Source organism: Capra hircus, chromosome 10, assembly GCF_001704415.2.
Source record: "Capra hircus breed San Clemente chromosome 10, ASM170441v1, whole genome shotgun sequence".
NCBI classification, from domain to species: domain Eukaryota; kingdom Metazoa; phylum Chordata; class Mammalia; order Artiodactyla; family Bovidae; genus Capra; species Capra hircus.
Genome location: NC_030817.1, coordinates 16,084,099 through 16,107,931, shown reverse-complemented (window position 1 = coordinate 16,107,931; position 23,833 = coordinate 16,084,099). Strand labels below are relative to the sequence as shown.

At 42.0% G+C, this 23,833-nt stretch overlaps 1 protein-coding gene across 9 annotated transcripts in view; it reads left to right on the top strand.

The window, feature by feature from the left end:
• The window catches only part of TTLL5 (tubulin tyrosine ligase like 5), a 313,608-nt gene that overhangs the window by 43,910 nt on the left and 245,865 nt on the right, over positions 1–23,833 (top strand). For all 9 annotated transcript variants that reach the window (XM_018053946.1, XM_018053944.1, XM_018053943.1 and 6 more), the window contains exons 10-15: positions 4,387–4,488; positions 6,331–6,422; positions 7,207–7,314; positions 18,724–18,805; positions 20,391–20,452; positions 21,614–21,708. In XM_018053946.1, coding sequence (XP_017909435.1) covers positions 4,387–4,488; positions 6,331–6,422; positions 7,207–7,314; positions 18,724–18,805; positions 20,391–20,452; positions 21,614–21,708 — 541 coding nt within the window. The remainder of the gene's footprint in view (positions 1–4,386; positions 4,489–6,330; positions 6,423–7,206; positions 7,315–18,723; positions 18,806–20,390; positions 20,453–21,613; positions 21,709–23,833) is intronic.

The following is a 23,833-nucleotide window of genomic DNA, read 5'->3' as shown; positions in this document are numbered from 1 at the left end:
ACAGTGGGTCGCACGTCCCACCTGAAGGGCCGTTACTGTTTGTTCATGGCAGTAAGTAGCTGATGTGTGGTGGTGCTGGCACTGTGGTCTGAATGTGGTCTCCCAAGTTCATATGTTGGAATCCTAACCCCTCCCCTCCAAGGTATTAGGAGGTGGGGGCTTTGGGGAGGGATTAGGTCATGAGGGTGAAGCCCTCACGAATATGATTAGTGCCCTTTTATAAAAAAGGTCCTGGAGAGATTCTTTACCCCTTCCACCTAGTGAGGATACAACAGGAAGGTGCTGTCTGTCTGCCTGCATCTGGACCCTGGACTTCCAGCCAATGGAAATAAATTTCTGTTGTTTATAAGCTTCACAGTTAATGCAGTTTATGGTATTTTGTTATGGCAGCCTGAATGGACTAGAACAGGTGGTATTGCCAAATCTTCTGGCTGTTTAGGGGGGGTTAAAAAATCTAGGTTTTATTATTATTATTAAAAATAAGAGAAACTTATTTTTGTTGATAAAATTAAAAGTTTTTAGGCTTTCAATTCTGAAGCCATTTTGATGTTATAGAAAAGCTGTAAAAATAGTATGAAGAACTGCCTTTTCCCTTTCGTCTGAGAACCCCATTCAAACTTGGCCAATTGTCCTGATAGTTACCTTTATAATACAAGGGTCCAAACTCAGGACCACGTATTATATTTAGCTGCTGCATCCCTTTAGTCTTTGATCTGGAGTGTGTACTCTGCCTTTCCTTGACTTTCATGACTAGCATTTTTGAAGATTTAGGCTGATCTTTTTGTAGAATGGCTTTCAATTTGGGTTTGTCTGTTATTTTTTCATAATTAGACTCAGCCTATATATTTTTTGCCAGAATGTCACAGAAGTGATGCCGTGTTCTCACTGCATTAAATCTGATCGTATATGACAATTATTTAGTGGTGTTTGACACTTAGGACAACATCTGGCAGATTTTTCCACTGTAAAATTACTTTGTTTTCCCCCATAATTGATATATATTAATATCTTATGAAGAGATACTTTGAGACCATGTAAAATGTCATTCCTCATCACATTTTCACCCAATTTTAATATTCATTGATGTTTCTTGCTTGAATGAATGATTACTGTGATGGTTGTCCAGTGATGAATTTCTAATCCCATCATACTTTTACTTGTATTATTTGGCATTTTAGCCCCAGGAAGAGTTTTCTCTCCATCCTATTCATTTATTCATTTGTTTATATACACCAGTGTGGACTTAATGGGTTATAATCCTTTACTCTCATGATTTATTTTGATGCTCAAATTGCTCCAGATTTGGCCAGTGGGAGCTCCTATAAGCTGACTTTGGTGTTCTTTTGACATGTCCCCTCATTCTTTAAGCACAAGATATTTCAGGCTCATCTTCTTTCTCTGCCCAGACCTGAATCAGCCATTATCTCCAAGGAGCAATGGTTGCTTTTAATGGAGGATTAGGTGTGTGCATGCTCAGTCATGTCTGACTCTTTGAGACCCCACGTACTGTAGCCCGCCCGGGGCCTCTATCCACGGGATTATCCTTGCACGAATATTGGAGTGGGTTGCCATTTTCCTCCTCCACAGGGTCTTCCCCACCCAGGGATCAAACTCATGTCTAACTGCGACTCCTGCATTAGCGAGCAGATTCTTTACCACTGAGCCATCTGAGAAGCCCCTTAATGGAAGATAGTATTTGGAAATCCAGATGTAGGTGCTAGATATGCTCACTGTTCTGAGCTATGTCTACTCTTAGGTTCATGCAATGGACAGACCTAGGAAATATGTGTATAGATACACCTACATGTACACATACATAGACATTTACATCTTTGTTTTTTTCCTATATCTCTGTATTGAAGAGCAAGAGGTCAGGTGAACACCTGTAGTTTTACCTCAAAACTACCAGATTTGTGCTCGTTTTCTCCCTTTCCATATTTTTTGCCTTTTTTTCCAACAGTGAGGAATCTGACTTCTGTTATCTTCCACACACATATTTACTCAGTTCCCTCATATGTAGCCAATCTCCAGCCTTCCTGTTACCACCCCATTCAGATGCCCTCCCTGAGTGAACTTTGACCCCTGTGGGGCCACCACCCTGCTTAGATAACCTCCTTGTATTGCCTCTGGGCTGCCTTCCCATCCTGTCCACCATCTTCCTCACGTGGGCCCTGCCTGCCACTGGGCTTGAGGAAGAAAGGTCTCAATTTTAAATGATGGCTGAGTTATTCAAGTTTTAAAACAAAAAACAATCTTTGTAGGTTAACCAGAACTTGGGTAGTAGGCCAGATCTGAAATTAGTGGGACCTTTGGTCTAGAAATAAGAGGAAAATGTGGGAAAATGGTTATCAGAGATGAACAGGGTCTGTTTCATCCTGTTTTAGTGAGGACCCTAAGAACCTCCTGGGGCAGGAGGACACAGGTCACGTGCGCCTGCCTTTCCTCTCCCTGGTCTTCTCCGTTCCTTGTTCAGCTGTCTGAGATAAAGAAAGTAGCACTTTTGCCCTTTTGGGTAACTTTTCCATTGGGCTCAGGTTTTTCATTTTTGTTTTCTCTTATTCTTACTTCTGCTTATGCTCCGTAGAACTGTAACATAAATAATCTTGTCCTTGCTGAGTTTTAGAAAATAAATGCTCCAGCAAAAAGGAAGACTAGGAAGAAGAAGAAAACTTTTTTTTTAGATATGTAGTCCTATGGAAAAAAGGAGTGTAGGGACGACAGATGTGTTGGGCACCAATTTACGGTTAACTGCCAGGCCTTTGCCAATCTTTTCACATTGTGGACCAAATTAGATCAGATACTTGAATTTAGAAGAGGTGAAAAACCTCTTTCTCTGAAGCAGAACCTTTTTTCCTCCTTCTAAATCATTATTTTGGGGGAGAGATGGCAGGAGGTATGTCTCTGTGAGGTAATGTCTGGTCGAGGCAGGCTGCCTCTGCAGGGCCTGCATGGGCCCCCCTCACATTGCACAAGAATTCAGAGAATGACTGGTTCCCTCTTCATTGAAGAATCTCTGAAGAAGGAAGGTGGGGATATATAGGTAAGGTTTACTCACCATAGAATGACATGGCTGAAGTTAAGTGATAACTGCCGGAAGTTTCTGGAAAATCTGAGGTCCTTCTCATGCAGTCAGACTCTTGTCCCTTAGCTGTGCATGCCTGGTCAACATTTTCTCTTTGTCCACATCCTTCTTCCTGGCCTCATGTTTGTTTATTTTAGTTTTGAGGGTTTGTCGTTTTTCCACTCTTCTCTTTTGGCTCTTGTATATTTCTAGTACGGGGAATTAAGGGACAGAGATAGTGGGTGAGTGAGAAGAAATAGAGGAAAAGAGAAATTTTAAATGCTGTCCTTTAATGTGGTAAAAATTCATATTGACTTCATAGTCTGAGTAAGCACATGTAAATAATTTGCAAATCATATGAAAATAAACTTGCGGCCTTCCAGGATTTTTTTTCACACGCTTGGATGTGCCTCTTGGGACAACTGCTTTAGTGAAGGAGGTGATACGGTTAGAGTGGTATGTAAACAGGGGATGATATTTACCATAACCATTCAACTCGAGTGTCCTTTTGTTGATGTTGAGCATCACTGGAAAGTTTTCTCTCTCCTTGGCTACTTCCTTCAGAGGCACATATATTTTATACTTTGGTCTTCTTTTGACAACAGTCCAGAATATCAGATTGCTGCTCTGTTTGCAGTGGACTCCATGTTTAATCCCTCTTTTTGCCTTCGTTCCAAATTCAGGAATTAATCCACTCTGCTTACATTTATGCCATTCTGTAGACCTAGCCTTTGTATGCTATTAATGCTGCCATTATTTTCTTAATTTTTTAGATCTTTTTTTTTTTCCCCTGTGGCTCTGAGTTCTAAGTCTATATATTATTATGCTGTCCTTTTTTTTTCTTTTGGCATAATATTTTCCATAGAATGCCTTAGTACCAGGTACTATTGTATAGACACTCAAGTGCTTTTTGACCAGCTAATGTGCCGTCATCTGTAGCATCCTATACACAGTTTCCCTGATTGTGAATAAGTTTATTTTCACTTTAATCCTTCCTATCAGACTGAGATTTTATATCAGAAAACATCCATGGTTAAGAACATGGATTTTGGAGTCAGTGTGATTTGGGGCAAGTTACTTAATCCTCCAAGTCATATTTTAATGTTCATATCAAAAAAGTTACACATTCTAGTCCCTACTTCAAAGAACTGCTTTAATGGTTGAATTAAATGTGATGTTGTACATGAAACACTTAGCATGGGAGTTGGCACTTAGTAAGCACTCAGTGTTTGAGCAGATGCCACCCTCTCTGTATTACTGTCTCATTGACCCTATGTTTTATTGAAGCCCTATTGCTGATATTTAACCTGTGTCTCCTTTATCAGGTTTGCAACCGTGCGATATGACCAAGGAGCCAAGAACATTCGGAACCAGTTCATGCACCTGACCAATTACAGTGTGAATAAGAAGAGTGGAGACTATGTCAGGTACTGACTGTGCCTGAGCTAGGAGCCAGGGAGGTCAGCCTCAGAGGCAGGTGCTGGAGAAGTGCAAAGTCGCCCTATTGCACTGGAGGAGAACTTCACCTTTATATCCGTGTAACTGAGAGTAGAGCTGTTAGAGTCGTTTCGTGCGGTTTTGAGGCTCACCTGCTATGGCTTCTCCATCGATTGCCCGGCCACAGTGTCCTCCCCTTTCTCCACCAAAATATGCCTACCTTCCCAAGTTTCATCTTCCTCATTGTTAAGTTCCGTCACTTGACTTAGAGGTGGGAATTTTCTAGGCATATGGAACTTTTTAGACGCCAAGAAGTTAGGTCATTTCAGCACTTGGCGAAATGTATCAAAAGCTTCAAAAATACTGTGCCCTTTGACCCAGCAATTCTATTTCTAGGAACTTAACCTTAAGAAATAACAAAGGGTATGCACACAGGCTGAGAGACAAGAATGTTCATCCCTGTTCATTGTCTGGGGGAAGAAGCAGGTTACTATACAGTGCGTGCAATTTCACTTCTTTTGTGAAAGGATAGGATCCCATCCTTCTTATACATAGGATAACTAAAGCTGATTCCCCTGCTCCCGCCTTGAGGGAGTGTGGGGGAGAGAAGAAAACTGGAAGGATAAATTTTAAAATGTGAATAGTCCTTAACTGTAATGGATGGGATTATGGGTGGAGGATATCTGTCGTCTTCTCTGTGCTTTTATGTATTTCCTAAGTTTTTCTAAAACATTTTTATGATCAGAGGAAAAATGTTAGGAATAAATTAAATAAGAAAAGAAATGAGGCCATCTCAGAAAAAGATTCAGTGGAACAGAGTACCAGCCCAGCTGTGTGGAAATATTCTTTCTGCTCTGTTTTCTTTCATCCTGATAATTTTGCCAGAAAATGGAAAAATAAAAAAGAAACCCAAACAGTTACTTTCTACTGAGACTAAAAATAGGTCCCTAGAAGGTCCAAGGAAAGAAAGGAAGGAATCTGGAAGTGATGGCATAGTTGCCAGAGCTGTATAGATTTCACTGGGTGTCCTGTGACCGGTGCTTGGAATCAGTGGAAGGTACAGTATCCTGGACTTCGGAAGATGGGCAAAGATGCAACCGGTAGGTTGAGGGCTGATGGTGGGGAATAAGGGGGCAGCTGTAAAATACAGGTTTCAGATTGCAAAACCCTTCCAGCATTCTGGGAATGTACCCTGTTTATGGCTGTAGCAGTGGTGTACTTCATTGCTTCAGTTGTCGCCCTGGAGAGTTCTTCCTTGGGTGATACCTCAAAAAGTCTCCAAAAAAGCCATGTCTACCACTTGACAGAAGGGAGCTTGCTTCAGATGCCAGCACAGTTCCGTTCGGGGTTAGCTCATTAAAATGCTACACAAGATTAGCTCACTAGCCCAAGAGACTCAGTTCTGGTCTGAAAATGGCATTAGAGCTTGTTTTGTGGGCACATGTGACATTTACCTCAAAGGCCAGGTTAGTATCCCAAACCATTTCAGTCTGTTTAATGCATTGAGACCATTCTTAAATTTGTTCACATTCACAAATTTGTTCTACTCATTCATGATGCATCATGTTTAGTTAAGGAGGATTTTGCCTTCTTTTTCCCCAACCTCCTTCATTAAGGTGAGCTGTTAATATATGCATTTTCATTTTGATGGAAGAAACTGCTACAAGGGCAGATATGACAAAAAAGGGCCAAGAAAAAGAAATGGGTGAATGGAAGTCAATAAAAGGAAGATTTTTCTAAAGACTTACAAGGAAAGAATGCTACTTGAAAACTCTTAATTCTAGAGGCAGGCCTAGTTGCCTGTGTGACCTTGATCCATGAATCTGTTTTAGTTGTGATGACCCGGAAGTGGAGGATTATGGGAACAAGTGGAGCATGAGTGCTATGCTCCGGTATCTGAAACAAGAAGGCAGAGACACAACTGGTGAGTGCCGGGCCTGTTCCTTCCTGACTTCTCTCCTTGCGTCGCTTTACTATTGTCTCTTACCAGGAGTCTTTCTCTCTACTTCTGAAAGTGTCGCTGAGATAGATGTCTAACGGGATCATGGTTCTTAGTGCTGATTTTTCCTGCCCTTTTCAAGACAGAGAACAACGGGCTTACTTATCGTGGCTCCCCAAATCCCTTTTCTTGTTTCTAGTTTGGAAGACAACTTTTTCCTAGGTCTTTAGTGAGATATTCCTTCTTGACTATCAAAGTGCTCTCACTAAACTACTGTCAGCTTTTTAGACTGATATAACAAATTGTCTTATCTCTGTATTGGCCCTGAGTTCAGATTTTCCTCAGGCAGTCTCTCTCATTCATGTTGTTGAATTAGAGAACGGACAGGGTCAAATTTGAGTACAAGGGCTCTGAATCAAAGTGGACACTATCGCTGAGCCTTGAGCAGAATGAGAAACTGTGCCTGCAGGCCTGATTCAGTCCACAAAGGGCAGGGTGAGAGGAGAATAAGAAGAGGGGAAGACTCCTTTTCCAGTCTGTCTCTTGTCGTTGGAGGCCACTTGAGTGCATCCCCCAGGACCTCCATTCTTGCCTGCGTCCCTCTGTTCACATGCATGCCTTGTCCTGGAGCACCATTCACATGGAGCACCATTCATACGCCACGTGGAGACTTCTTTGAATGAGCACGTGTGCTTTTATAATTACACTGTGTTCTGGAATCCAGTCCTAATCCGTGCATTATAGTGTTTTTTCTTTTTTTCCTTTGTAGCACTGATGGCCCATGTAGAGGACCTGATCATTAAGACTATAATCTCTGCTGAACTGGCTATTGCCACAGCCTGTAAAACCTTTGTTCCTCATCGGAGCAGTTGTTTTGGTAAGGAGACTCAAGAAGCTTAACGTATTTTGTGAAAAGGGGCTCGGGAAGTTGGGATGGGATCCCGGGGTAGAGCGGCTTAGTGATTCTACAGGAGTCAAAGGTGTGTGGTGGACTTTTCTTTCTTTTCTAAACTCACGTAGCATATGAAGAGGCCAGTGGTGAGCTTAGTTGGAGGTCCCCTGAGGACTAACCGGCTTTCTGTGTGGGGAGCAGGGATTGGAACTGAAAGTGTGGGTCTCTTTGTCAGAGTGCAATCAGAAAAAGTCTGCAACGGACTGTACAGGAATCCAGCTCTAACAAATATATTCCAGAGCTCTTTGGCAGCCAGACTGGGAACTGTTCCAAGAAGCTCTGGCTGGTACCAGTATGTACTTTCTCCCATTTTCCAATGACTCCTCCTCTTTGTTTTAGTCTTCTTTCTAGTGAGTTCCCCCCCACCCCACCCCACCCCTTCTTTCTTCCCTCTCTCCTCCTCCACCCCTCCCCTCCCAGTCTTAATTCCCTGATTGCACAGAGGAGGAGCAGGAAGCAGGTCACAGCTACCAGACGGGGAGCCTGTTGCCCACTGACCCTCCAGCTGTGACTGTGGCACTGTGGGTGCCTGTACCCACTTGCTGTCTGTGCAGCTGTGACTCCTTAGTGAAGGCTGGTACGAGTGTCTGTGCAGTCACACAGACTTTCAGCAGGTGGCAGGCTGCGTTAGTGCAACACAGTAGGCTCATTGATGGGGTAGATAATTAAAGGAATACAGTAGTAAGACTATGAGAGTCCCAGCTTGCTCCAGAGACAGGATACCAGAGTAAAGCACATGGGTGTTAGAGCCTGACACACTTAGTTTGAGACCCATCTACACCCCTTCTGATTTTCAGCAAGTTACTCTAATCCTGTTTCCTCAATTGTAAAACGCCAATAATGAGGGCAGCTACCTTCTGAGAGTACCCTGAGATCAAATAAGATGATGTGTGCAAAGCACTTGGCACTTGTCGGCCCTTAATTTGTACTCCATAAAAATGTTTCTTTGTTATTTTTATAATTAGGCATTATAATTCTTGATCTCTTTAATATTAGATTATCATAGCAGTCTGTCCTTGAGGGGCATTCAATAAAGGGAATACAAATTGAGACTCTGAATAGAAGATGGTAGATAAACTAGGACTTAAAATTATATAGGAAAAGAAGAGGTTACGATGTCTGTGTATCTCTTTTAAAATGCAAATATGTTCATGTCTCCTAAAATCCTTTAGCAGCTCCCTAGACCTAACTTACGAATAGAAACTTGGTAGGGCTTTGAAGTCTCTAAGGATCTGACTCCAGCCGACTTTTCTGGAGTATCATTTCCCTGCTTACACCTCAGAAGCCAGTGGGGCCCCCGAGGACTCCATTCCCTTGGGCCTCTGCGTAAGTGCCACTGTCCAGCTAGAAGACACCGCTCCTGTCGGCCCTGCAGCTCCTGTTTGTATCTTGAGACTCGACTTGACGTGCCCCCTCCAGGAATCCTGGCCCAGCCAAGTGCCCTGCCGCGCCTCCCCGCTCTTGCTGCTCTGTACGTGGTCCTCTGTGTTCTCTTCCGATCAGTAGCCGCCGAGCTTAGCTTCTTAGTAGTCACCGTGTCTCCCCTTCCCCTCCATCTCTGCTTCTGCTGAACCAAATCTTTTACCATCTCCCTGGCCTTTGTGGCTCCTCTCCTCACCCTCTGCCTTTGCACCTGCTTTTATCGTATGCCTGAAATATCTTTCTCCTGTTACTTTACCTGAAAGATGACTGACTTCTTTCAAGATGAAGTCAAGTACCACTTCTTTGGTGATGTTTTCCCCAAGGCTTCCCCCAAGGCTTCCCCCAATTAGCCTCCCTGACCCAAATCTCCTGTTCAGTCTTCAGCAGCCCCTTCACGTCCTCTAGTTCTCGTTTACATGTCTGTCTCCCTGAAGATGGCAACAGCAACGTCTGTTGCTCCTTCTGTGCACAGCAGCATTTTTTTGCTATTGGAGGATGTCTGGAAAATGTTTGTTGAATGAATGATTGGTTCTTGCTTTAATTGCCTTGTTGGTGGCCTGACAGTAGGCTTCCCAGTGGATCTGGTGTAGTCAGGACTTAGAGCTCTTAGAATTATTGCAGACTTTTTGAGGAGGGGGCATGGGAAATATAATTCCAACTACAAACACCTAATTAGATTAAAACAATAAGTATTTCTTTTCTATATCTACGTGGCTTTTCTATGAGAGTAAATTTCTAGTAGCTCTTAGTGTGAAAATCTTTGTTCTAGAAATCATCAAAAGCTCTTCTGAATGTTTTCTATTTTATTTCATTACCTGATTGCCTTTTGGAAGCTTAAGAATTTCTTGATTTTAATGGCATTAGAAGTTCTGATGAGCAATGAGCAGTGACTTTCTCTGACTGAGTGAAATACCCTGTAAGACTATTTCATCAGCCATGGGTCTCCTTCCTGGCTCCCTGCTTGTGTTCAGTTTTAATAAACTGAGTGCATCTGGAGTTTTTTAAACTGTTGACTATCTTCTTGGCTTTTGTGGTTCTAATTCCACTTCCTGTCAGCACTGGGATTTTGTGTATCTTATTAACCTCCCCCCATCAGAAATGATTTTGTATACGTGTGTGTATTTGTGTGAATCTCTCTGCCTCCCACTGGTTCCCAACCTCCCCTGGGGTTTAAGTTACAAGGAATAATCTGGTTTTTTTTTTTTTTTCCCTTCTCTTTTTCATTTGTTTTAGAGTAAACAGGAATTGAGAGCTTCCCAGAAGAATTTGGCTTGAACAGGGCATTGGTGTTTTAGAAGAAGCCAATAGTCGGGTGACGGGGTTCACTATATTCTTTTGGTGGTTGTTTCTGCCCTTCCACATTATGCGATTCCTTGCCAGGAGCGCTCCATTAGTATCCAGGTGTTTCTGGCCTTTGATTTTTTTCCCCACCCTACCACTTGTAGTGTCCAACAACATTTCTAGGTATCTTCAATATTCCCATTCCTTTGTTTACTTATGCAGTTAACTTTTCTCAATTCCTGCTATGTTCAAGGGGTAGATGATAAGGTGGTGGTTTAATCCAAATATTACACGGGACAATATACACAAATACCTGCATTGTGTTAATAGAATTTAAAAGTAGACTTAGGAACCTTCGTAAGCTACCAGAAGCTTAGCCACTTGGTGCCTTTTAATAAATTTGTACATCTGGAAAGGACCTCAGAGAATAATTAGTCTGAATAAAGAAATTGGGGCCCTGAGAAATTAAGTCCCTTCCCCCTAAAGCTAGTGAATTGGAGAACTCAAATGAAAGAAACTCAGCTTAAGAGAAAAGGGGTCAGAAGAGGAGTTTTGGCAATCAAGTCATCATGGTCAATAGGATTTTTGATGCCTCTCCCAATAAAACAGACTTTTGACAGTCTTAATATTTGCTGCATTTAAGATTTTGAAAATGTGGTACCATGTGAAATATATGCTTAAACAGCAACCCTTTAAATATGCTTCGGAAATTGGCAATGTGAGATAACTGGCTTTTTTTTCTTTTTTAATTTTTTTTTTGAGCAGTTGGAGAAAAGCAGCCAAAAACAACAGGATGCTAGCTATCCTTTAAAGACGCTGCTGCTGACAGTGGTTTCATCTGTGTGTATGAGGATGGCTGAAGTAACAAGCTATGACCCCGGTCCTCTAGCCCGAGAGCGTATGAACCAGCTGTCCTGCCACTTGTAGAGTTGATCAGACTGGCCTCATTTAGGTCAGAGACTGGTGATTTCGTTGTTCAGGACAAACTGTGCTCAATATAAGGACTTCCCTCTTAGCTCAGTCGCTAAAGAATCTGCCTGCAATGCAGGAGACCTGAGTTCAGTTCCTGAGTGGGGAAGATCCTCTGGAGAAGGAAATGGCAGCCCACTGCAGTATTCTTTCCTGGAGAATCCCATGGACAGAGGAACCTGGCAGGCTACAGTCCACGGTATCACAAGAGTCAGACACAACTTAGCAACTAAACCACCACCACCATGTTCAATATATCCTGTTTTGTGGAATGTATGCTGGTTTGGCCTTTTATTGATATTGTTTAAGACTATTTCACAGGGTAATTATGCTGACATTCTTTTTTTTCTTTTTCAAAATTTATTCATTTTTGGCTGCGCCGGGCCTTCACGGCTGCTCGGGCCGTCTCCAGTTACAGAGACTGGGGGCTACTCTCTAGTTGCAGCGCGTGGGTGTCTCTTGTTGCTGAACATGGGCTCTAGGTGGGCAGGCTCAGTAGTTGTGACTCACAGACTTAAGTGACTCTGTGGCATGTGGGATCTTCCTGGACCAGGGATCGAACTCATGTCCCCTGCATTGCAAGGCAGATTTTTTTAACCACTGGACCACCAGGGAAACCCCTAAACTGACATTCTTAAAGTAGGGCTGGTCATAAATATTTGCTGAAGGACTGACAGTGGGCAGCATACATTTTATAATGTAAACTACTTGACCAATAAAAAGAATAATGAAAGTCATCAAACAGTTCACTTTTTGAGATAATATTCTTTTCTGGCTAATCAAATGCTTCTGTTTAGATGGGAAGGGAAGTTTACTGTAGAAGGGACTTAGAAGAAAGTACCTACTGTTTGTCAGGCATACTTCATTGGCTATTTCCTTTAGTCCTCATAACAGTTTTGTTGGTATTTATTACTCATGTTTTATAGACAAGGAAAAAAGATTCAGAGAGGTTAAATAATTTGTCCCAGGTCATGCTGTTAATAAATGGCAAAGCCAAGTTTGAAAGCCAGGTCTCTCTGGCTCACTCTCCACCCACATAAATACAAGTTCTGGTGCGTCCAGCCATTTTTGGCATGCCTCATATCCTGGATTCTCCCTCTGCTCTCCTGTAACTAGATCTCAGGAAAAATGATATCATCCTTTTTAACAGATCAGGCCTAAAAAAGGCCTCTTTCTGTTCTAATCAACAGTACGTGTGTACGTGCGTGCATGCTTAGTTGCGTCCAGCTGTTTGTGACCCTGTGGACTGTCGCCCGCCAGGCTCCTTTGTCCATGGAATTTTCCAGCCCAGAATACTGGAATGGGCTGCCATTTCCTACTCCAGGGGATCTTCCCAACCCAGGGATCAAACCCGCATCCCTTGCATCTCCTGCATTGGCAGGCAGATTCTTTACCGTAATGCCGCCTTCTGGATGTTCCCTTCAAGGCCCCCTCTGCATATGGTAGCCAGATACCATGGTGATTTATTGGACTAGTTCACAAATTGGCTCTGGGCTTTTTCTTTTATTTAGTTCATTTTTCTGTGGGATTCTCTTATGTTTTTTTTCCCCCAAATTTTCCTGCTGGACCCCAGATAGTCTTCCTTCTTAGATTTTTTAATTCCAATCCAAAGCCAAGGTGAAAAGAATTTCCTTTATACAATAGCATTTGACTGACAGCGAGCACTGGCTAATGTCAGCACTTTCCAATTTCAAGGATTACAGCTTCAGCTAGGACTTTTTTTCTGGGGAGCATTAGTAGGTTGATTTCCAGAACTAACGGTATGACATGTTTAGAAATCTCTTAGGACTTGGATGCACTGTTATTTTGTCTGTTAAATCTTTTTTTTTTTTTTTCCCTCCTCCCATTCTAAGCTGCTTTTTATTAAATTTCTCCTTAATATATAAAATTTTTAATTAGAATGTCTCCTATTTCTTTGTAATTGGTGACTTTATTATGAGTATTAAGTCTTCTGGTTCGGGTTATTTTTAAGAAGCAGCTGCAAATTATTTTGTCTTTCTCAAAAATTGTAGTGTTTTACAGTAAAAAAATTTTTTTTCTTCTTTTTTTAAAATCAGTATTTCTTGATCGCTTCCTGTGTGCTTTGTATAGTACAGGCTGTCTGGTATAGAGCAGTGAATGAGACATGACCTCTGCCCTCGAGCGGTGGAGATAAGCAGACATGAAATGACCCATTTCAGGACAAGTAGTAGAGTGACTCCTTGGAATACACGAGGAGTCAGCAGCTCTGTGCCTTGGGGCGCCAGAGAGAGCCATTCCTAGTGGAGGGAATATGACATGCAGAATGCAGTGTCATGACAGGAAGTGGGATGTTTTGAAATGAAAAGTTCAGTGTGACTAGCTGTAGCCCGAGTTGGATTAGGTAGTGAGAGACAAGGTTATAGAAGTAGTTTAGGGCACTACACTCAGTCACTCAGTCCTGTCCGACTCTTTGCGACCCCAGGGACTGTAGCCTTCCAGGCTTCTCTGTCCATGGCATCATCCTGGCAAGAATGCTGGAGTGGGTTGCCATTTCCTGCTCATTATAAAGCACTGGCATGTATAAATTCATCCTGTAGACAGTAGCCAGCTATGGAGTTTTTTGAGCAGTGGAAAAACAGGATTACTGTTTTTCCTTTAACTTTTATCATGACTTGACCCAAAGCTTTGGATGACAGAATTATAACAGAGGGAATACTATATAACATCATTGTGGTGGTGTTCAGTCGCTTCAGTCGTGTTCAAGTCTTTGCAACCCTGTGGACTATAGCCCGCCAGGCTCCTCTGTCCTTGGGATGCTCCAGGCAAGAATACTCGAGTGGGTTGCTGTGCCCTCCTCCAGGGGATCTTCCCAACGCAGGGATTGAACCAGTGTCTCCTGGATCCTCCTGCACTGCAGATGGATTCTTTACTGCTGAGCCACCCAGAAAGCCCCATGAAGTGACTATAGTCCTCCAGGAACCAGCCTGGCATTAGAGTCTATTGCTGGGCTGATTCACTGCCTGTCTCTCCGTCTGACTGTTAGATTTGTGTCTTAGAACATAATTCTGGTGGCCACGTGGAGAATGGACTACAATAGGGAGAGACTAGTGCTAGGGAAATGATTTGGCAGTAGGAGGAACACAGTGACAGTATACACTTAGCCACATGGCCCAGCACTCCCATTCCTAGGTATCTACCCAAGAAAAATGAGACCGTATGTTCATGCAGATAGCTTTACACGAATGTGCATAGCAGTTTTATATATAGTCGCCAAAAATTGGAAGCAGCCCAGATGTCTATCAGCCATTGACTAGATAAACAAATTGTGGTCTATAAAATGGAATACTACTGAGCAGTAGAAGGAATGAATGACATTATTGACAAGTGATGACACAGATAAATCTCACACGCACAGTGCTAAGTGGAAGAAGCCACTCTCAGAAGGCTACGTACTTTGTGATTCCATTTATTTGACTTTTGGAAAAGGCAGAAATCAGATCATGATTGCCAGTGGCCCGGGAGAGAGGATTGACTGCAAAGGGACAAAGGGAACATTTGTGATAGAATTGTTCTACATATTGGTGATGGTGAGTAACCATACATTTGTCAAAATTCATCAAACTATAATTCAAAAGGGTGAACTTTATTGTGTGTAAATTACACCTCAGTAAACCTGTCTTCAAATAAGAAATAATGATAGACGGCTGAACCTCAAAAGGATACTAAATGAGAAAAGTCAGACTCAAAAGAGTGCATCCATTTATATGAAACTCTAGAATAGGCAAAACTGATCCCTGGTATAATAAATAAGAATAATAGTTTCTGGTGGTGTGGCAACAGGGAGCAGGATATTTACCAGGAAGGGGCACGAGGGATCTTTCTGGGGTGATGGAAGTGTTCTGTGTGTGTTGATACGAGTGTGAGTTTTATGGATGTAACAAGACTCATCAAATAGCACACTTAAGATCTGTCCATTTCATTAAATATGTAAATTTTACCTCAAAGGGGAATATAGAAAATAGACTAAAGAGAAACAGAGAAAGAGATATGATAATGTGTTGGCTTTGGCAGGTGGTGAAGAGTGTCGTTAGCATGGGCGACTAGTGCGTGGGGTTTTCCAAGATGAAGAACAGTGGGAAGCAAACAAAGTTTTGGGAGAAGATATCGAGCTATGTTTTGTTGAGCGTCGAGTACCTGTGGGATATCCTAGTGAAGCTGTCTGGACGGCGTTTGGATTTATGGATTTGCCGTCCGGGAGACCCTGTATTAAAGACAGAGATTTGAATGTCATCACCATAATATTAATTGCAGCTACGAGAATATATGAGAGCAGCCGAGAGCAGTAGAACTGAGAAGGGAAGAGAGCTGAGAGATGCCACCCTGAGCAAACCTACCAGTGACTAGCTGGGCAGAAGAGAAGGGACGGAGGACACAGAGAAAGGAGGAGGACAGTCAGATGAGAGCAGTGTCCTGGAACCAGGGAGAGGAAGGTTCCAGTAAGAAAGGGCTGGTCAGCAGTTTTCAGGTGCTTGGGCGTAAAGCAACAAGGTGGTCTTTGGGATCATAGTGAGAACAGTCAGTTATTACAGAATGGCAACAGCAGCAAATTGCTCTGGGCGGGAGAGTCAACAGGCATTAGGAAATGAATGCGGCTAAGTGCAGATTGCTTTCTCAGAAACTGCTTGAAAGAAATGGGGGGATAAGGGCGCTAATGTGAAATGCGAGCTGGAGTCAGGCTGCTTCTTACCATGCACCAGTCAGATTTGCAGGCTTGTTTTGTTTTGGCTGGGGTTGAAGGAACTGTACCTCTCCAAGGAAAATTTTCTTGGGGAAACGTTGTTGAGTAAGGTGCTAGCAACAGTCCTTTGAAGATACTTGTGTTTCGGTCACGATGGAGACAACACAGAGGAACCAAGAAAGTTAGCTCTCAGCACTGGAGAAGCCTAGCTTGCCTGCACCTTTTAATGACAGGAACACTGGTGTATGTCATCATGGATAACTGAGTTTTTTCAAATTGTAGGCACTGCTGCTAGAACATACATCAAAAGGTGAGGAAGTTTAATATTCTCAGTGCAACTTATTGATGCTTTTTACCTTTTAAAATCTGTAATGTCCAGAGAAAAGACTAAGCCTAAGTTAAAAGATTTGCTATAAGGACTCTCGTAGCCTGCCAAGGAAGCAAATGGTTTTGATTAAGTCGAATTGATCGCTGTAAGAGATAAGCCTGATACAAGTGCTCTCTTTGCCACCCCAGTCCTCTCCTCCAGCTCTAGCCTCTCAGGTGACCTGGGCTTTGCAGTGTGCTATGATGCTGTCACACATCTGTATATCTCTGTGTACAGATGTTGGTTAGGTTCAGAGTTGATTTTGAGATCATTTAGCACTGGTGGGTTTTATTCACCTGAGTTGGCGATGGACAAGGAAGCCTGGAGTGCTGCAGTCCATGGGGTTGCAGAGAGTCAGACAAACTGAGCAACTGAACTGAACTGATAAAGGGTGTTGTGTCTCTCTTTGGGTTGTTTTTTTTTTTTTTTTCTTTTCTTTTCTCTTACTTTCCACATTACTGGTTTCTCAGCCTTTTTACTGAGAGTCTTGGAATTTACCACTAAATCTGAGAAAGAGTTAAATAAATATGTTGACTGCTTATTGTGAGGTGTTTAAATAACGGGTCTTACTGCTTGTTTTTCTGATTTCAATTTGTGTTCATTTGTGGCTGATTCTGCAAATCTGATCAATATGTGCATCAGTCATTATTCTTGTCCTGTTCCTTAAGCTATTATTATTATTGTTAATTTTACCAGTTTATGAAATAGTTGAATCCTGTGCTTCAGCTTTCAAAAACTGAAGAGAATGTTTTTCTTGAATCAGATGCCTATTGTACTTTTCTCTGCTTGTGTAATGTTAACATGGATTTTTAGTTTTTGTAGTCAGTTTTTTCCTCTTAAATGCCTTTACTAGTGCTGTGTCACAGAAAGATTTTTCTCAAATTAAAGGGGGAATATTCTATGGAAATGATTGAAGATTGGATAAAGTAGTCAGAAGAATGTACTGGCCATAAAAGCTACAAGTATGCTACCAAAAAAAAAAAAAGATAGGTAAAGGAGCTTTCTTTTCTTTACACCTTTAAAGTTTTGATAATATATGATTTTAGTGTAGTTATATGAGGGTGAATCCTGTCTCAGACTCTCTTATAGTTTGTGATTATTTTTGTAAATTAAATGGAATCTTAAATAAGTACTATGGAAACCAACTCCTTCCTGAAAACTTTTCCTGAGAGAGAATTTAAAAATGCATATCTACCTGAATCTATGTTGCTTAAGTAGGAGTTCTGTTTATAGGTTAACTGAGCATACAGATATCAGCAAATGGTGGTTGATAGAGGATAAGGGAAGCCAGAGCATGCTAATAAATATGAGATTGATAGAGGATAAGGGAAGCTAGAGCATGCTAATAAATATGAGGGAGAGAGATGATCCTCTCAGGCTCCGCAGGGAGTGAAGGGCAGTGTGGTGAGGAGGGCCCAGGTCCCTCGATTCCCACGGCACCACACTTACATGTTCCAGAAGGGAGTCTTCAGCATCGTCGTTTTAGAAACTCCCATTTGTTCTTCTGTGTGTCTGAGAGGATTGAGAAATGGAGAAGTTCTTCTTGAAGTAAAGAAATTTACCTCAAAACGAATTTCTGGAAAATACTTGGTTGTATTCCATGGGTGTGAGCTGTGTGGCCTGTGACCTCTGGTTGAATTGTCAGGAAGCTAGTCTTTTCTCTTGCAAAGAAGGCGTGTGCAAACAGTTTATTTGAGGGACACAGAGTGGGATGTTTGAGAATGAGTGGGACTTTGGAAAGTCTGATGCATTTGATGTGTGTATACTGAGGACTGTGGAGAGGGCCTCGTTGATAATGATAATGAGAGTAAAGGTTGCCAGCTAAGGTTCCAAGTTAGCCTGTCATCCCTGCATTCCAGGAGAAGAAGAGCCAGCTCCTGGTTCTGGCTTTGTAACAGTTGGGGACTTAAGGGACAAGAATTAGCAAAGGAAATTTGATCCTTGGCTCCTTCCCTTCTTGTGAGTCGTCGTAGGTCTGCTTGGCTGCCATTAGCTCCCTCCTTGCTCTTCTGTTTTTCTATGTTGGGCTGGTATATTGTATTTTCTATCTTCAAAGGGGAATTGGAACCTTAGAGGGGAAAGAACAAATAGATTTAAACCTCTTTTTTTTAGTGCTTTTTTTTTTTTTTTTTGACCTAGGTTGCAAAAGCAAGGTCTTGGTTTAAAAAAGCGTGATGGGAAGATCCCAGAGAGATGCCTTCAGTAGATTTTCCTGTTTTCAGAGTGTGGTGGAGAAGAACAACCCAAAACAAGCCCAAGGCAGCATTGATATTAGATGCACTTGTTGCATTCCTTTTCCTAACATTTTTTTTAGCCTTCTGCACAGCACCAGAATCATGCTTGTTAACTTTTAGAGTCAGGTAACTTTCTGTATAGAACTCAGAAATGTCAGGAGTGGATGATGGAAACCATGGAGCATTATCTCTAGACACTTGATTAATTTCTCTTGGACTTGAAAGTTCTCTGCATCTACTGTCTCTGGATACTCAGCAAGTTTCTAGGCCATTGATGAAAGTTGACTGGATTGGCTTCCCGATCTTTGTTTGGTTGTGACATGGAAAATGATTTTGTGTATTGTGTTATGTTGTATTTCTAGAACTCTATGGCTTTGACGTGCTCATAGATTCTACCCTGAAGCCATGGTTGTTGGAAGTGAATCTCTCTCCTTCTTTGGCCTGGTAAGTGGTCTGTTCCATTAACTAGAAAAGGACAAACCTTCAATAAGCAACACTAAAACACTTTTTTTTTTTTTTTTTGGTCATTTCTTTTGGCACTAGGAGATTTCCCTCTCCTCCTTCTTTATTAGACTGAGATGATTAGAATTTCTAAATTTAGGGGATTTGTGGCATATTATCAGAGTCCGTATTGCAACCATAGACCTCTGTCTTACTAGTCAATTTGCAATCTCTGTTTACTGTCTTGTTGGGCTTCTAGGGATGCTTCTTTCATTTTCATCTCCACTGCATTCCCTCTCACACTTTTTTTAAGCTTTGTAGGTGTTTAGCTAAGGGTAAAGAAATACATGAGATATATTTCCTTTGTTACCCAAAGTTTAAACATGCTCTAACCCACACATATCATAAAGGTATAGAGCTGGGCCTAGGAGTGTGTAAATAATATCTGGTCCTTTTACCCAGTCCATGTCCTGGTGTTATCCATCCTAGATTAAAGTCTAAAATCTTGAGACATTTTAAAAAATTATTTTTAACCCATCGTTTAGAAGAAGGAAAGAAACTTATTTTCCAATACCAGAGAAGACTCTGCTTCTACCTGTGGCTACAGCCAGAGTTTCTGTTAGTTATATGCTTCTCTAAACAGCTAGAAAACCCTAGAGATTTATGCCAGAGACCACCCAGCTGCTGCATTTTTAACAATGAAAAATGTTGGCAAAATGCCAAGTAATCAAATAAAGACAGACCGACTATTTGGTTGGATGGGGGTTTGGCTTCACCCCAATTATAAGGTATAGAGCTGGATAATACAGACGCTTCAGATGTTGTGCTATACTTAGGTTAAGTCGGTGTTTTGTAAATTTCCTGGCAATGCACATCATACAGTGTCAGAGAGCCCCAGGGTAAGGGGTAAGAGGAATCTGGTTTCTGGGGGAACACCTCAACCCCAAAGCCAGCATCGCATCATCACCACAGGGAGGCCCCGCACTTTCCCAACAAAGCCAGGGAGGCTTTGTTGTTTCTGTTTCCATGTGGGTTCCTGCTGTATCCTCTGGTGATACTTTGCTACAGTTTGTATTATTATTATTATTTTTTGCTTTAATTTGCAAGCATACAATTTTAAGGAGATCAATTTAGAATGGAAAATGAAGTCTTAAAAAAGTGCAAAGATAGCCCAAGTTCCTTCTCTTGCATGTGAATGTGATTTGATGATCACAGCAGTAAAAAATAATTTGAATGATTATTTTTTCATGCTCATAAAAGAGCATATTAAAAATCTGAACCTCTAAAATCCACAGTGATAAAGCAGTGTTCATGACCCTGTGCAAACAAGACCTTCTGGAATAAAAAGGTTGGAGTGTCAGTGGGTCAGCGCCTTAGAACTAGGCCTGCCTGACAGAGGATGAGCTTGACACCAGGCTTTTATGTCTAGAATTTTTGCCCAGATTTTTTTCCCCCATGGATTTGATGTACTTTATGTGTTGTTCCTCACTGACATTTGGTAGCTCTCTTATATTGAGGGCTGTTAAGGGCAGCTATTCTCTTTACCTATAAAATTATCAATTGCTCTTTTCTTTCTTTATTCTGTTAGTGATGCACCTCTGGACCTAAAGATTAAAGCCAGTATGATCTCAGATATGTTCACTGTTGTAGGTGAGTAGTATTCTTTTCTGAAGACTCATAAATGTGAAGCAGAGCATCGATTCTGTCAGACTCTATATGTGTTGCCAACTGGCAGTTCTTCAGACATACTGAATGTTTTGTACTCAAAAATTATATTTTCAGGGAAGTGTTTATATGTTTCTACACCCCCTGGCTCCTTCCTGCCCTGAGGCTGAACCACAGCTAGGGCTGAGACCTAATTCCTGGGGTACAGGAATCATGAGCTGAGGAAGAGAATTAAGCAAAGATCTGGAGAAAATATATTTTGCCCTGAGCTGAGATAGTGAAACCCACTGAAGAGGCTTTGTTACCAAGGAGACTGGCTATGTTTCTGCTATGCAGTCTTTACTGGTGTCAACACAATCTCTTCTGTAGTAGTTACAACTGAAGCAAGCCAAGGAAAAAATCCCTTTGTGAGTAGATAAAACTTTGAGATGGAGATGGGCTGCCAAGTGGGTATGTTGTGGGTTTAGGGTTGTTGTTGTTGTTGTTTTAAGTAGCCCAAAAACACATAATAAAATGCACTTGAACTAGCCCTTGATGTACCAGCAAATGCTGTAAAACTTTGCTACCCCATTCTCCTTGGATGAGAGTCTGCTTCTTTTTAGGAAATAAGTGAAATTAGCCCAAGCCTAATTTCTTAAGCCATGGAGAATCTACAGTGCGTATTTTGGAACTTGCCAGTAGTAGACCACTTTTAGCCGTACGAGAAGTGGATCCTATAACAGGACAGGACCCCTCACTTGTTTCTGGATTCTCCTGGTAAAAACCAACACTGCTATTTTCCAGTCACCATCCAGGAAGCCACTTTAAAATAATTTGTCTTTATTAACAACTGTGTGTTTTTAAGTGAACTTTTATCTGAAGGTCATCGAAAGTCTCCATCTCTTTGTCCATCAGAATCACATTTCGGTTCCCCAACCAGGAAGGCTGATTGATCTGCATATTTTCCTTTCTTGTTCACTCCAGTCGTGATAGTTCAAAGTTCAAGAGGAGGATGTGTATGGGAGAGTCATGCCTAATCCTCTTCAAGATGGAGCTTTATCAGATTTATGGCAGTGAAACCGAGCTTGTTCATCGAAAGAAAGGTGCAGCTAAACCTTCTAATTTCTTAGCAAATGGCAGTTTTAATGTTTCCCATTCCCCATTCAGGGTTTGTGTGTCAAGATCCTGCCCAGCGGACATCAACCCGGCCAATTTACCCCACGTTTGAGTCTTCCAGGCGAAACCCTTTCCAGAAACCTCAGGTAAAAAGTTCCAGCAGCAGGAAGCCCCAAGGAAGCTTATTGTAAAGTGGCAGCTGTTGTCAATAAGTGAGCTGAAGCACTATGATTAGAAGGTCACTTACAGCAGGAGAATTGGGGCACCATTCTAGACAGGAGGCAGTTATATTCAGCCATGGCTAATAGCTTACGCTTTTAATGCTTTCAAACCATCTTACTTTCTGCTTTTTGTCTTTCTTTTCTTTTGGCTTCCTTTTCCATTATCTTTTCTTTGTTCTTTCTGTCTCTTTTCAAAAATTGCTCCCAGTCTTTTCACATTGATATGCTCATAAATGAGGCACAGGGAGGGATTCTGCAAATTTCTCGTCACCACTCTGCTGCATTCTTTATGATCTTCAGGCTAGCTTTGCAGAGAAGATGCTCAATTGAAATAATATCTCCTCTACATGCGATTCTCTTCACAAGGACCCTCAGTGATCATGAGGTGCTGATTGAATTTAAATGAGCTAAATGCCTGCAGAGAGCTTGGCGGGCGTGTCTGAAACTTCATTTGACCCAGTGTTGCTCCAGTCTTTGTGTACTCTGCATTTTTGTTCCAGGTAAATCAGTCAGCTGTCTGATGGTTTATCCATTCCATCATCTGATCAGTCCCTGCCCATCTAGACCCGGCTAGCTTCCACTTATGTCTCTTTGCCTTTAACCTTTCTTCTTATCCAAAAGGTCCCCTTTCCTCCTCTCTTCCTATCTGGACTGATTACCTTACCTGCTCAGAAGTTTGGAGACCATTTCTTATTAAATCCATTCCATTCTTTCATGGCCTCTTCTGTTCATTGCAACGTTATTTACTGGTTCTCAACTGCATTGTTTTGCCTTCATTGATTTGTTGCCTTTAAATTGTCCAGTACTCCTCTGCGAGACTGTAAGCTCTTTGAAGGCAGAAACAGCTGCTATTTCTCCCCATTCCTCCTCTTTCCCTTATTTTTTCCCTCCTACGTTCTCCCACCTCCACTTTAGCCCTCCGTCTCTCCCTTTTTTTCCTCCCACTCCTCTTCCTTTTGTTTGCTGGTCTCATTTAGAGTACTGCTACTTCTGTTTGCTAAGCTCACATACCATTATTTATTCAGATAGCTTTTCATTAGAACAGGGTTGGAAACCTCAAAATGCCTCTGCGGATTGCAGAGTAAATAGGGCCAGGTATGATACGCGAGTGCCGTGACTGCAGCAAAGTGGGTTAGTGCATGCTTCACATTAACTCTTTTACTTCTGTGCTTTAGCTGATCGCTGCTGTGAGTTGGCAGATATTCTTACTTTCTAGAGAAATCAGGAATCTTATTTTAAAATACTGACAACAAGTTCAATTTAAAAAATAATACTTCGCAGATGAAACATGGTATGTCGGTGAGCTGGATTTAGTTTGCAGGCTGCCTGTGACCTCTTGCTTTCAAATTATTCCCTATTAGTATCAGTGCTGTAGTATAGAACAAGGTGAACCATATTTTAAGGGGTATTAGATTAGAAGCGAAATCATGCAGCAGTGTTGTACTTGATCAGTTTTGTGTGTGTGTGTGTGTGTGTGTGTGTGTGCGCGCGCGCGCGCACGCGTGCGCTCAGTCACTTCAGTCGTGTCCGACTCTGTGACCCCATGGACTGTAGCCCGCCAGGCTCCTGTGTCCATGGGATTCTCCAGGCAAGCATACCTGAGTGGGTTGCCATGCCCTCCTCCAGGAGGTCCTCCTGACGCAGGGATGGAGCCCTCACCTCTGGTGTCTCCTGCACTGCAGGTGAATTCTTTACCGCTGAGCCACTGGGGAAGTCCTGATCAGTAGTGCATCACAGGTCAAAGGGTTTTTTTTTAACTTTTAACAAGAAAAGTAGAGGGTTAACCTAGGTGTATTAGGAAAACTGAATTGAGGCAGTCGCGCATGTTCCTTTAAATTGTTTTCTGCAGTATCTGTGAGTCAAAGGATTGTGTATAAAATATTACGAATGTTTCTGTGCAGCTTTAACAGAGTTTCTGCAAGTTCCACTCTAGGAATAGCTGTATGTCAATCTTGGATGAATTGATCCCTTTTCTTAGCTTGCCTGTCAGCTTTTATTGGTGACTGCAAATAGTGAAGAGCCTATTCGCTGTTTGCTCTGCTAACTGGTA